The following is a 14,486-nucleotide window of genomic DNA, read 5'->3' as shown; positions in this document are numbered from 1 at the left end:
CTTAAATATAATTAATAAATAAAATTTTTTTATAAATATTTAAATATAAAATTATTTTTATTTTTGTTTATAATATTTTTTAATAAAAAATAACTTAATTTTTTTTTCTTTTTTAAGTTCACCCAAACAACCCTTTTATATAGAATTGCACGCAGTAGTAGTATGTAGAAGCAGTTTGTTTATAAGGCATAAATAAAAAGCCCAGCTGATTCAGTGCACAACTTCAATTCTAAATCCCTTGTTGGGTTTCGCTTCTCTCTCAAGCAAGTTCCCAACTTTACCCTCTTCATCACAGTCCGAAGAAGAAGAAGAAGAAGAAGAAGAAGAGGAGCTTCTTCACACAGCGTCCAATCGAAATGGCAATTGAACACGAAGACGAACTCAAGGACGAGAAGAACCCTAGACCCCTTGACGAAGATGACATCGCCCTCCTCAAAACCTATGTATGTAACCTCCTTTTCCTTTTTCTTCCTCTCTCCAAAACCCTAATTCCCAATTATGCCCCTTTTCTATAGCAGATCTTAACATCTACATAAGTTGTGTTTGACGTACTATATTAATCCCAATTGAATCGAGGTCTTACTTGTTTTCATCTCAGCTGCTACTCGTATTTAAACTATTAGTGGTTGTGGGGAAAAAATGAATATGTTTATCTGATTTCAATTGATTATGATTTTCGATGGTGGTGGTTAGTTAAAGTCTGTAACTTTGAACTCAGTGTATTTAGTTTTGAACTGTATAAAGTTGAAGGCTTCCTATTACTGTCTCTATTTCTGATTATGAGCTTTTTGGATGCCAAGGGTTTTTAGGTTGCTGATTGGGATTTGTGTGATTGTTGTTTTTTTGGAATGGTTATGTAAATTTGAGATTTTAGTTGTATCTAGCTTGAGAAGATATTGAGGGTGCTCAATCAGAGAATATAGTTATCAATTAAGGTATATGGTAGCTCAATGGCTTAAGGACCCATGATAATTTATATCAAAATTGTTTTTTAAGAAAAAGGTCTTGATTTTTATGGTTTAACTATATATATGGTTTACAATAGGGTACTAGAGCATTTTCTGATTCATGCAGCTGAATCTTCCTATTGAGAAAAGCTTGAATGCTATTGTTTAAAAAAAGCATTTTCTGATTTGTCAATTTATGTGTAGGTTGTTGAATGTCTTTCTTCCATAGTTTAAAGGAAAATAAGTAATACTTAGATACATAGATGGTTTCCTCATTTGTTGAATCTTCACTTTCTCTTGGCTTCTCTATATTGTTGTTCACCAAAAATGCTTTCCCTTGGTCATTGGTTTTCTCATCCTTGGTGTGTTTCAAACAGACTTTCACAATATATTTATGTATGCAGGGTTTGGGACCATACTCCACAAGTATCAAAAAAGTTGAGAAGGAAATCAAAGATATGGCAAAGAAAGTGAATGACCTATGTGGTATGTGCAAAATATTTAGCTTGTTACTGCACATCTTAGTTTCCTGGCAGATCTTTCTGTTGTTAAATTAAAGTAAGTTGCATTTTGTCTGGTATCAAAATGTAGCTGTTGCTGATTACCTTTGTTTCCCGTTTTGATGACTATAAATGGTTGTTAATTTAGTATCCTTCTCCTATCCCGAAATTTATCACGTCATCCACATAGGTGGTGTCATTAGTTTGTGGCCATTCATCAAAGTAAACTGGTCTCAAGAAATGAACATATGCTATTTTCATTGCCTTAATACTGTTTACATTTTCACAGTGTCTTAGATGTTAGCTTCCTCTTGTGGTAATAGGTATCAAGGAATCTGATACTGGTTTAGCCGCACCAAGCCAGTGGGATCTTGTGTCTGATAAGCAGATGATGCAGGAGGAGCAGCCTCTTCAGGTCCTTTTTTATTTTGGCAGTTGGGGGGCGGGTGGGGTTGATTTTCTTCGTATATTTTAAATTTCATACAATTTTTAACTATTGCTATTTGTTTAACAGGTGGCAAGGTGCACAAAGATTATAAATCCAAACTCCGAAGATGCTAAATATGTTATCAATGTGAAACAGATTGCTAAGGTGCCTATACTGTTACCTATCTTCAGATAATTAATTTTTTTCAAGATGTTCAGCTTCACTTGATGAACATAACTTGCATCTCAATTATTTGCAAGCATTATGAAATCCAAATGCGATGCCAAAGTTCTTCATTTTGTTCATTTCTTGGAATTAGGTCTAATATTCCTTTTGCTTTATTGATGACAGTTTGTTGTTGGCCTTGGTGACAAAGTTTCCCCCACTGACATAGAGGAAGGGATGCGTGTTGGGTATGTTTTTTATCAGCAAATTTAATAAAATATAACCATGTAAAAAAGAGGAACTTTATTGTCATGTGTGCTTTTTGTTTGACCTTCATATTATAATTGCAGGGTTGATAGAAACAAATATCAGATTCAAATTCCTTTGCCACCAAAGATTGATCCAAGTGTTACCATGATGACGGTTGAAGAGAAGCCTGATGTGACATATAATGATGTTGGTGGTTGTAAAGAGCAGATTGAAAAGATGCGAGAAGTAAATACTACAAAATTCTCCATTTTCTAAATTACAATAAAGGAAATAAATTATATTACGTGGCACTAAATTATTAATTTCCCTTTTAGGTAGTTGAACTTCCTATGCTTCATCCGGAGAAATTTGTCAAGCTTGGAATTGACCCTCCAAAGGGAGTTCTTTGTTATGGTCCCCCGGGAACTGGCAAAACACTTCTAGCAAGGGCTGTGGCTAATAGGACTGATGCTTGTTTTATAAGAGTCATTGGAAGTGAACTGGTTCAGAAGTATGTTGGTGAGGGAGCTCGGATGGTTCGGGAACTATTTCAGGTAAATATTTACCTAGGACCTGTGTTTAGCTTTTGATCATTGTTTGATATATCATTCAACTAAAATTGTTATCTCCTGCACAGATGGCTCGTTCAAAGAAGGCTTGCATTGTCTTTTTTGATGAAGTTGATGCAATTGGTGGTGCAAGGTTTGATGATGGTGTTGGTGGTGACAATGAGGTTCAGCGCACAATGCTTGAAATTGTGAATCAGCTCGATGGGTTTGATGCTCGTGGAAACATCAAAGTTCTCATGGCAACAAACAGGTTGGTTGATTTGCCCATCAAATTATTTCCCCCTTTATTCCAATGTTAATATAGATTTTTTGATGAGAATGATCAAGTATGCACTTAAATTTGTTATTTTCAAACCCTTTAAGGCGCTAGATGTCTGATCATTTATGGCTTTTTTGTTAGACCTGACACACTAGATCCGGCACTACTACGGCCTGGACGATTGGATCGTAAAGTGGAATTCGGTCTTCCTGATTTAGAGAGTAGGACGCAGATATTCAAGATTCACACAAGAACCATGAACTGCGAAAGGGACATCCGTTTTGAACTTCTAGCTCGGCTTTGCCCGAATTCCACTGGTGAGAATTCCTCTAAGACTTGGCAATTCTTAATTTAGGCCCATACTTTTTAACCACACTAACACTGTTAAGTATCTCAGCATTGTGGATGGTATTCTTAACTTTGGTCCATACTGTTAATGCATTCTATTTCGGCATTACCTATATTTCATGTTCCGGTTTCTGTTCTTTTTCAAGCCCTCCAGCCACACTGAGAAATACTTGCATGTCTCTCGAGCGAATTTGATAGATGTGTGGTTCCATTGTGCTCCATTCTTGGTTGCTTGTAGACATTGATTTTCTTGTTTATCTCCAGGAGCTGATATAAGGAGTGTGTGCACCGAAGCCGGTATGTACGCAATCCGGGCCAGAAGGAAGACTGTAACAGAGAAGGACTTCCTTGATGCAGTAAACAAAGTGATCAAGGGGTACCAGAAGTTCAGTGCAACCCCAAAGTATATGGTCTACAACTGAGTTTTTTCTTTTGTTGCCTATTTCCTAGGAGAGACCATTTTAGCACAAAAATGTTCCAAGGGGCATATGCTTATTATTTTCATTAGTAGTTTGTGAAACTTGCATGTTGGAATGCATACTTTTAAGGTTTACTCTCTTAAATCCATGTACCAAACTTTTTTCCCTTGTTATAAAACGTTCAAATTGTTTTTCTGAGTGTTGTTGCTTGTTCTTCCTTTGTTGTATTTGTGCACAATAACAACACACTCTAAAGTATGCATGTGATGGAAACTAGTTTGCGATGTTTATTATTATTATTATTATTATTATTATTATTATTATTATTATTATTATTAGGAATGCTAGGGGTCAGCAATTTTTGTGTTTTGTAACCATCAATTGGCTATCAATATTGCTTTTAATGGTATGAGATTACATCTAATGGTGAAATATCACTTACTTTTCTTTTGATGGTTAAGTGCTAGTCACAAAATATAAAAGTTGCTACTTGCTAGTCCTTAGACTTTTTCTTTTATTATTATTGGAAAATTGGAACAACAGAGGTATCAAAAGGAGTAATTGAATAATTTCTGTTCAAATTATAAAGTTATGACTGATTAATTTTAGTGCATCATTCATTCCGGCAATATCACATTAATATTTTTTATCAGATTTTAATAATTAATTTATTCTCACATTAATATTTTTTATCAGATTTTAATAATTAATTTATTTTAGAATTTAATTTTGATGTATTTTAGTATAAAATTATTTTATATGTGCATCTAACTGCGTAAATGATCATCTAAGAAAATAATTATGATTATATTAATGTATAAAACATTTTACATATCAATGTATTAAAATTAAATTTTTTATTTTAATGTATCATATATTAAGTTAGACTTTATATATTTAAATTATCCCCTTCAAATTATTTTGGTCAATTGATAATATTTATTAAAACTTGACATTTTTTTTAAATTTTTGTATTTTAAAATAAACTTAATTTTGATATATTATCAATGTAAAATAATTTTATACGTATATTTAATTAGGTGAAAATTTGTATTTAAACTTGAATAATTTGATTAAATTTTTATTTAACAACTTTTAATTATCAACTTTAAGTAAAGTTGATTACACCTGAGTTTTCACCCTCTAATTATATATCATCGGATCAACAAAAATATTGACTACGTGAATGTCATGCAAAAATAAATGTAAATATAAGATGTGGATTAATATTAAGGTGGATATTCAAGTACAGTCAATTTCACTTCACCTGAAGTTAATAATTGAAAACTATTAGATAAAAATTTAGTTAAAATTATTTAACAATTCTTAAATATCAAACTTCATGTGAAATTGACTGGAAATGAGACCTGAGTTCTCACCTAAAATTAATCCTTTTAAATATTTGTATAATAAGGAATCAAAAAATGAGCATAAACGTTCGGGTGCAACACGCAGAAGTCTAAAGTCAAAACCATAAACCCTTTGCATCGCGCTGTTACCGTTCTTACGATCCTCTTCATAAATGGCTTCAGCGTGCAGCAGAATCGCGCAAAGAGCTTCTTCATTTTCTTCCATAAAATCAACCATCAAATCCACTCTTCGCTCTTCATCCTTCTCCAACACCGCCACCACTACTTCTCCTCTTCGCCGATCCATTTTAACTAGGTTTTTTTTTTTCCACTGTGACGTTATTTCCAAGTTCCCAAGCTCGAAATTTTTATTCCTCAAGTGTTGTGATTGTTGTTGTAGGGTTGCTCCGGAACTGAGATGCGCGCAGTCGATGCTGCCACTGCATAGTGCGGTTGCGACGGCGAGGATGGCGTCATGCCTGAGAACAACATCTCGGAGCTGCCGAGCGCTATCACAGGGTACTCTCTGCTGCACCTCTCCCGGCCTCTAATACTTACTTTTTCCTCCATAAAAATTCTTCAACTGTGAATTGCTAGTTTCCTTGCTTCATAGATTGAAGTTTCTCTGTGAATTGTACTGAGTAACATGTTTAGATATTGGATTAGCTTTGATGGAAGATGCATTTTTTTTCATTCCTAATATATGCTGCTCTAAACATAGAAGGAGGAAATCTGAAAACACACTAAGCTCTTGAAGTGGAAAAGACATTGTTATATATGGACTAAAGGAATGTGTGTTTATTATTTAAGGGTGAATCGAAGTACTACGATATGGATGAACCAACAGTAGTTACATCGAAAGGGTTAGATAGATTGCTCGGATGAAATTGAGATTTTGTACTCTGAGTTGATAGAAAGTTGCATTGGGTTTTTGGACTTTGTTGAACCACTGGATCCTCTTATTGGTTTGTAGCACAATCTTGGCATGTAGTGTGTCTCTGCTCAATACTATCTAGAACATTTAAATGTTTTGGAAGGTGGAACAGCCTCGCGCATGGTCTATTTTGACTCTAATTTATAGTGGGGGCATTGTTAGCTGGGTAGGTTGGTTTTGTGTATAAAACAGTTTGAAGGCCAAAAAGTACAAAGTGAATGTGATGTTATCAACTAACTTTAAAATTTGGTTCCTGCAGGCACATAGTTAATTGGGAGCTTGCGGGACCAGTCACTTTTGACCTACTGCCTCATTACCAAGTATGAAAAGATTAAGTGTTCTTTTAACATTTAATAATAATCTCTTAGCAATCTTATAATGCAGCCGTATCTGTTTCATAAAAATGTTCTGATTTTTCACCAATGTATGTTAGGATAAGAATGGATTTCATGTGCAGTAATGCCCTCCTCTTTTCTTTTGTTTTGGAATTGAAAAGTGGAATTCAGATTTTTGACGAATGAAAATTGTGAAGTCGAATTTAGCATCATTTCTAGAATAATTGACAACATTCATTCCTTTTTCTTCGCTCAATGTTTTCTTGCTAAGGCTTTGAGGTTGAGTATCTTGCACTTGTAATCAATTGCTCTTTGAAAGAGGTCTGGTGATTTCCTTTAGAAAACCCCAAATGACTAGTTCTTTGCTATTTTTCATGTGCTTAAATGTAGGAAATGTGATGAACAATTAAAACATTAGATGGGGGCATTTTTGGCAATCTATTTCAGTTTGATGTGTTAAGGAGGCCTATAGAAGTCCTTATAAGGAGGAAGGAGAGTGGATAAGATGAATGTTAGTCTAATGGAGGAGGTGGAGGGAGACTTGGAAACCATGGAAGAAACTATTAAAACAATTTAGAACTTGGTAATCTAAATATGAACAGGATTTCATGCGTCATCTAATCATTGTTTGTTGCCAATCTCACCAATTGGGTCAAAACTTGGTAATTGTGGTAGTTGTTGTATTTTGGTTTGATGTTCCATTGGATTAGTCGCAATGGTTTTTCCATCCATTAATTAGTATGATGATTCTGGTGTGGTGGATACAATTAGATTCCAAAATTTTCATTGTGAGGTCAATTTATTACCATACTTCCACTGCTCCTTAACCTTAACAAATAACATATATGTAATTCTTCAAATTAATAAAATAACCATGCTACGAGATGGTTACCCCACATCTTTCTTGTGTTACTGATTTGTTAGTATAAATCTCCTCCATAATTAGGAGATGGTTACCCCCGCATCTTCTTTGTGATTAGCTCACTAGCCCGCTTAAACAACTGTTGGGAATCCAAGTCCCGCCTTGTGCATGCAGCAACCCATTGGCCAACGAAAAATTCTTAAATGAACTTAAATTCCCAACCGATTAGTCCTTGAACTGTTGAGGTGAGGAATACCGTGGGAAATCAAAAAAGAAAATGTTGAATAGATAATCAAGGACAGTTATTGAACAACCTGATTCTAGGATGAGAACATTTGGCTTAAAATTTATATAAATCAGATTTTCCTTTTATAGTAAATAAGTATACTGTCGGTAGTTAAGATAACTGCTACTTTCGCCCAGATGGAATTGATGGGACGTGAGACATGCATGCTGTTCTTAAGGTAGGATATTTTTCTTTGTTGTCCGAAGTGTTTGGAGAATAATAGACAATAGTCACCTCATAATTTGTGTCTAGTGTCTATGCATGTTTGTGAATAAAATTGTACAAACACCATCAGTATGGATTAATGGATCTTAGATCTTCCATTGCATTAGAAATTTTATGTTGTTTTTCACTCTTTGGCTCTTTGATTTATGTAAGCATTCTTTATTTTCTCCAGGATGTTTCTAACTAAGACTTCGTTTATTTGTTCTATAGTGCGATTAAATCGCACTGTCTTTGATTCGTGCAAGGGTTTACTTATCAAATAAACTTAAAATAAAAAATACTTATAAACTAGACCTAGCATCACTCGAAAGAATCATGAAAAATAATCAACTAACATTATCATTCATGAGAACTATTTCTATATAAGCCGTCTTGCTCTTGTCAAATTTAGATGGAACTTTCTATAACTTTATAATTCTTACCTTTATTTTCCAAACGTTTTCATCACATAATCTACCATAAATAATACTACTGATAGAATTGTAACTAATAGTCATTAGGTATGAAAAATAAAAAACAGAAAAAAAAAACTATGTCTGAATTATGAATTTTCTAAATAAATTATAATGGTAATAATTCATATATATATTATACACATTAATAATTAGCTAATATTTTCAAAGAAAATACTTGTTATAATTAAGTGAAAATTATGTCATTATATTTTATTAATTTTTTTTATTAATTAAATAAAAATACTTGTTCAGTATATATATTATCTAGTATATATATTATCTACATTAACTATATGCTAATATTTTTGAGAAAGAGATAAAAGAAAAGATATATAAATATATATAATATTATTGCTATATAAAAAATAAATATAAAAAATGTTACTATAATAAAATTATACTATAAGCAATTATAATTATAAACTATTTTTATTGATATACTATATCTATAGTAGTATCATATATTTTCGTAAAGAATAACTATTAATTAATACTATATATATGTTTTCACAAAAATTACATAAAATTGCTTTCTCAAATGTTAACACATAAAAATGGAAATCGAGTTATTATCATTGTATATTACAAATATGTAATTTTACAAAAAAAAAAAAACTCATTTAGTAATTTTTTATTTTTTATTATTAATGTCTGTATAATCTTCATAAATTACAGTAATTATTTTTTAGGTATACGTATACATTAATTTTGTTAAATAATTTTAAATATTTTTTATTTATGCTTACATATATATTAGTTATACTTAAAAATATTTAAATCACATATATTAATTATTTTTTTGTTATGATTATTTTATATATATATATGATTATTTGTATTTTACGATCGTACAATAATTTTTTATTTTTTATATCTATGTACATTTTTCAATCTCCGTTCATACATATGATTAACAATTTTTTTTAAATAGTGATATTTTAACTTTTCTTTTCTTTCATATATCTTCATATATTAGCAAGAAAAACAAAATTACGTATTGTGGCTCTTTTTCTTTTATCACACCTTAATTTTAATTAATCAATCTTGTGTCAACACAATATAATTAAATTTCTAATTTATTGATGAATTACACTTCTCTTAATAATTGCATTATTAATCTGAAATATAAAAAAAATGGGATACATATATCCAAGAAAGAAAATAAACTTAAAAGTCGAAAAAAAATTTATATTAAAAATTTTAAAAATAACATATCCAAGAAGAATAGTCGTAATATATAAATTAAGATAACAATTTAAATTTCTCTCCAACTAATTTAATCAAATATCAATATTAGAACTAAATTACTTAAATAATATTTAATATATACTAGTCCTTAGACACAGATTAGAATCATTCTCGTAACGACAACCAACTGAAACAACATCATAAATTCTAACATTTTAAATTTGTATGAATTCAGACTATCCCCTTGTTAAATAAGTTTCATCATCCGTTATCCATGCAATGTGGCAATGTATAGAATTGCCACACCGAGAAACTAAACTAACCTTTATTTCTCTCAATGGCATTGCATTAATGCAAAAAAATGTTCAGTAATTTTTGAAAAAAACACAATATATTATAAAATTATTTGAATTATGAAAACCTTAAAATAATAAAATTTGAATATATTACCAATCGTTGAAATTGCATTAGGTTGGTCATAATATGTGAGTAAATCCAACCATCCTTCGGTAAAATAGAATTTATTACCCCTTCGTTGGACGCTTACATCCGTGTAATTAGAATCCGAATCAGTGAATACAACTTGAGATGGTATTTGATGGATGTGGTGCATTGTAAATTATTGTAACAAAAGACAATCACACTGGAACATTAAATGAAAAGACAATCACATTGGAACATTAGACAAAAAGAATAAATTGGAGTAAGAACAATCATTAAATTATCAAAAGAATAATATAATAGAATGAATATATAAAAAATACTATAAAAAATTATAAATTATACCTTAAAAGGATCAACTTTGATGAAAAACGAAAAATACATTCTTATTCTATGAAGTAGTCAAGGAAGAATAATAAATTAAAAAAAAGAGTTGACTCTTAGATCTAGGCTCACAAACCACAAAAAATATTATACATAGACTTTATTAGAACAAAAATAATTATATAAATTAGTTATTATTAAGTTAATTTTTTTTATTTACGTTATACATTATATATTTGCCATGATTGAATAAGCCATTATCATATCATATACATTTTTATCATAATTAGAATCATAAATTTTTGTTTTAATTTTTTAAGGTAGATATCAATATCAACTTGCCAAAAATTATGACTAATTTAAAATTATATTATAATAATTGAAAATTAAAATTATTGACACATAACATAATTATGTATTAAATGCTGATTTGATATATAATTATAAAATAATTATTGATAATTAACATAATTATGTATTAAATGCTAATTTGATGTATAATGATTGACAATTAACATAATTATGTAGAAAATAAAACATAACAACTAAAATTAAATTTGTTAACTAATCGAAGCTAGGTAGACAATGTTTGTCAATTATTTTAGCATTTAATTATTGATATCTATTATTATTATTATTATTATTATTATTATTATTATTATTATTAATTGATATCAATATAAATGGGTTACCATTGACGTAACAACTTGTTATAAATATAATAAAAATATTTTTCTAAAATAAATTTAGAAGAGAGAATAGTGCTTTCATTTTGGAAGAAAAATGAATTAGTATTCGATAAAATATTCATTTAGAATAATTAAAAAAAGTAAAAGTATGATATTATTAAAAATAGTACATTTTTATGTTTAAAAAATTACGTTTAAATAAAATATTTATATATAAAATTTAGAGTAACATAGTTTCATGAATATGAATTGTTAATCAATAATGAACTAACATAAAATTATAACACAATTTATTTACAAAAAAATAATCAACAATTAATATTAATAAATATAAAAATCATCCAAACACTTTGATTAAAAATATGTGTGGTTAATTATTATTTATTATTAATAATATTTTGTTTATAACAAAAAGTAAAAATATAATTATTCAGATTTAGATTTTAGAAGAATTAACGTTATAAGTAACAAATAATTTATTTTATCATGCATATTATAAATTAATAAATTAAACCAATTTATATAGTGAATTATAATTAATTAATTGGTATAAATTATAATGAATTATATGATATTTAAAAAGAAAATAAAATGAATAAGAAGAAATAAAAAGAAATAAAAGAGATAAAAAACTACAATAAAATAAATTGAGTGTGAGGGTTTTTTTGTAAATTTTATATCACATCTATTTCAATAATGATAAATAAAAATACTACGTCAACTTGATATTTAAGAGAAAATGATGAGATAAAATCATAACACAGTTCTAAAGTAAAAGTTTAAATTAGACCATAATATCATTGCACAACACAAATTAAAAATAATTTCACACTACAATATACCACACAAACAGGTAAATGACTTAAGTTTAAATACTTAAATTTTTTTTATTTATGCAGACATGATAACACCATGGTCTAAAATGTAAATTCCGCTAAATTAGTAAATAATTAGTCAATAAATTAAGTTTTAATAAGAAAAATTAGAAATGTAAATCTTATACTAAAATAGGATACAGCTCATTAAAATGAGAATTTTGACACTAATTTCAAAGAATTTGGCCCAAAATTAGACCGAACAGACCAAACCGTTCGAACTGAACTCGGGTCCAATCAATCCACTCATTTAGGTGAGCTTCAGCTCACTTATCCCTCCTTTACATGCAAAGAACGTTGAAGCTCAGCACAAGGGAGAAGAAGGAAATCAAATTCACAAAAACCCTTGATTTCATTCAAATTCATGTAACTTTTGATCTGGAGTTTCGATTGTCGCATCGTTTGCGACTACGCATTTGCGTCGTCGAGTTCTACAAAGCTCGAAACCTTGTGAGGTAAGGAAGTCACGTTTTCTTCCTTAATTTCTTTACTTTCAATTTCGAAATCTATGAACAAAGGTATTGAAAATTGTTAAATAATTTTGGTGTTAAGGTTCGAATTAACTTGAGAAAAACATTCACTCTTGCTTATATGGCGCTTGGGTAAGGTGAGAATTCTAGAACCTTAGCTAATTCTTTAATTGAGTATGTTAGGTATTGGATTTTGAGTATGTATGTGTCATATATGTGAATTAGGTTTGTGTATATGTAAATTGGAGCTTGATTGTATATGTTGAAGACTTGGTGGAGGTTTGGTGACAATGCTTAGGTGACTTTGGACCTATGGGGATGTGTTTGGTTCCTTTGGTGGTGCCTTGGAAAAAATACGTGGAAATCGGCCAAGGTATGGTTTAAGTTTTACGTATTTAATATATAATGTTCTGTGAAAACTTAGGCTAGATAACCATAGGATAGGTTGAATGCATGATTGTACTTAATGCTTAGTAAACTTATGAAGGATGTTGAATGAGTATGAGAATGGATTGGTGGTTATTGCTTGTTGTTGATGTTGGCGATAAAATACTATATGGAGAATTGATGTTTGCTAAGGTACGAGGGTGAATATATATTTTGTGATGGATTGTTGATGAAACTTGTTGATTTAAGTGATGAAATTAGGGATGAGAATGTGTATATAAGTTTAAAATTGATTGAGGTAGGATTTGGAAGTTTTAGTATTTTAATTGGTATGTTGTTATGCTGGATATATGTATAGGAAGTGGGATTTGAGTTTGGTTTTAATGAAAATGATGTTTTGAAGTTTTTGTGAAAATTAATTTTTGGCCGAACTTTGACGAGTCATAACTTGGCTTCCGAACCTTCAAATGATTTCAAACTTGGTTTGTACAAAAATTGGGCCTGTGAATTTTATGCCGTTCGAAGAACAGATGAAAAATATTTTAAGACAAAAAGTTACGCGCGTCGGAAGTTTAGAGTTTAAAATGGCAAACCTACAGATTTCAGACTTAGTAAAATTTTTGGTAAAATGTATGCTCACGCATACGCGTGACATGAGACTTTTGCGTACGCGGAACCCTCATTCGCATGTGGTGGCTACTGCCTCCCATGTATGCGCAGGCGAACAAGCCAATGCGTACGCGTCATGCGCCAAACTTGCACGCCCATGCGTCGCGTGGCCGACGCGTGCGCGTGGCCTCTGTTTTCTGCAAAACTGAATTTTGTGTTTTTAAACGAAATTTCAAACTTCTAAACCTTTATTTTCATTCTTTTAGTTATAAAATATAATAATAAGCCTAGTAGTTAGTTGAAGCTAGGAAATAGAGGTAACTTGGGGATAAAGTAAAGATTAAAAGTGATGAGTTGTATGAGAAAGATGTGTATGTATGACGGCTATATGATGCCATGGCTATGATGAATGATTATGTAATGAATATGAATGGTTATTGGTGCGCGAAATTGTGAACAATACTTTTTCACAACTCTCATAATCCCCGGTCATGAGCCCCAAAAACTTGGTAGCTCAATACCATGGCATTACACAACTTCGCACAACTAACCAGCAAGTGCACTGGGTCGTCCAAGTAATAAACCTTACGCGAGTAAGGGTCGATCCCACGGAGATTGTTAGTATTGAAGCAAGCTATGGTCATCTTGTAAATCTTAGTCAGGCAAACTCAAATAGTAATGGTGATGAACGAAAATAACACAAAGGTAAAGATAAAGATACTTATGTAATTCATTGGTAGGAACTTCAGATAAGCGCATGAAGATGCCTTCCCTTCCGTCTCTCTGCTTTCCTACTGTCTTCATCCAATCCTTCTTACTCCTTTCCATGGCAAGCTTAAGCAAGGGTTTCACCGTTGTCAGTGGCTACCTCCCATCCTCTCAGTGAAAGCGATTGCATATGCTCTGTCACAGCACGCGGAATTCAGCTGTCGGTTCTCAGTCAGGCCGGAATAGAATCCATCGATTCTTTTGCGTCTGTCACTAACGCCCCGCCTGCTAGGAGTTTGAAGCACGTCACAGTCATTCAATCATTGAATCCTACTCAGAATACCACAGACAAGGTTAGACCTTCCGGATTCTCTTGAATGCCGCCATCAGTTCTCGCCTATACCACGAAGACTCTGATCTCACGGAATGATTGGCTCGTTTGTCAGACGAGCACTCAGTTGTCAGG

At 31.1% G+C, this 14,486-nt stretch overlaps 2 protein-coding genes across 6 annotated transcripts in view; both read left to right on the top strand.

Moving 5' to 3' along the window:
• Positions 1 to 171: 171 nt before the first annotated feature.
• LOC107473233 (26S proteasome regulatory subunit 7) lies at positions 172 to 4,078 on the top strand. Its single transcript, XM_016092791.3, has 10 exons — positions 172 to 443; positions 1,352 to 1,433; positions 1,771 to 1,862; positions 1,962 to 2,039; positions 2,226 to 2,287; positions 2,390 to 2,534; positions 2,624 to 2,842; positions 2,926 to 3,107; positions 3,258 to 3,433; positions 3,729 to 4,078. The coding sequence occupies exons 1-10, from the start codon at positions 357 to 359 to the stop codon at positions 3,884 to 3,886; spliced, it is 1,281 nt and encodes a 426-aa protein (XP_015948277.1). The 5' UTR covers positions 172 to 356; the 3' UTR covers positions 3,887 to 4,078.
• Positions 4,079 to 5,314: 1,236 nt separating this feature from the next.
• LOC110277557 (protein NONRESPONDING TO OXYLIPINS 2, mitochondrial) overlaps positions 5,315 to 14,486 on the top strand; it is a 55,347-nt gene continuing 46,175 nt past the window's right edge. For 2 of the 5 annotated variants that reach the window (XR_008006089.1, XR_008006090.1), the window contains exons 1-3: positions 5,315 to 5,548; positions 5,633 to 5,817; positions 6,426 to 6,486. Coding sequence is in view for 2 of the 5 variants with exons in the window: in XM_052257597.1 (XP_052113557.1) it covers positions 5,406 to 5,548; positions 5,633 to 5,783 (294 nt within the window). In the remaining 3 variants the exon portion in view is untranslated. Of the gene's footprint in view, positions 5,549 to 5,632; positions 5,818 to 6,425; positions 6,714 to 7,786; positions 7,882 to 14,486 lie in introns of those variants that run through there. The other 3 variants (XR_002370142.2, XM_021134843.2, XM_052257597.1) reach the window with 3 other exon arrangements.

The sequence above is a fragment of the Arachis duranensis genome, chromosome 2 (assembly GCF_000817695.3).
Source record: "Arachis duranensis cultivar V14167 chromosome 2, aradu.V14167.gnm2.J7QH, whole genome shotgun sequence".
NCBI lineage: Eukaryota > Viridiplantae > Streptophyta > Magnoliopsida > Fabales > Fabaceae > Arachis > Arachis duranensis.
This window is presented reverse-complemented; position numbering and strand designations above follow the sequence as displayed.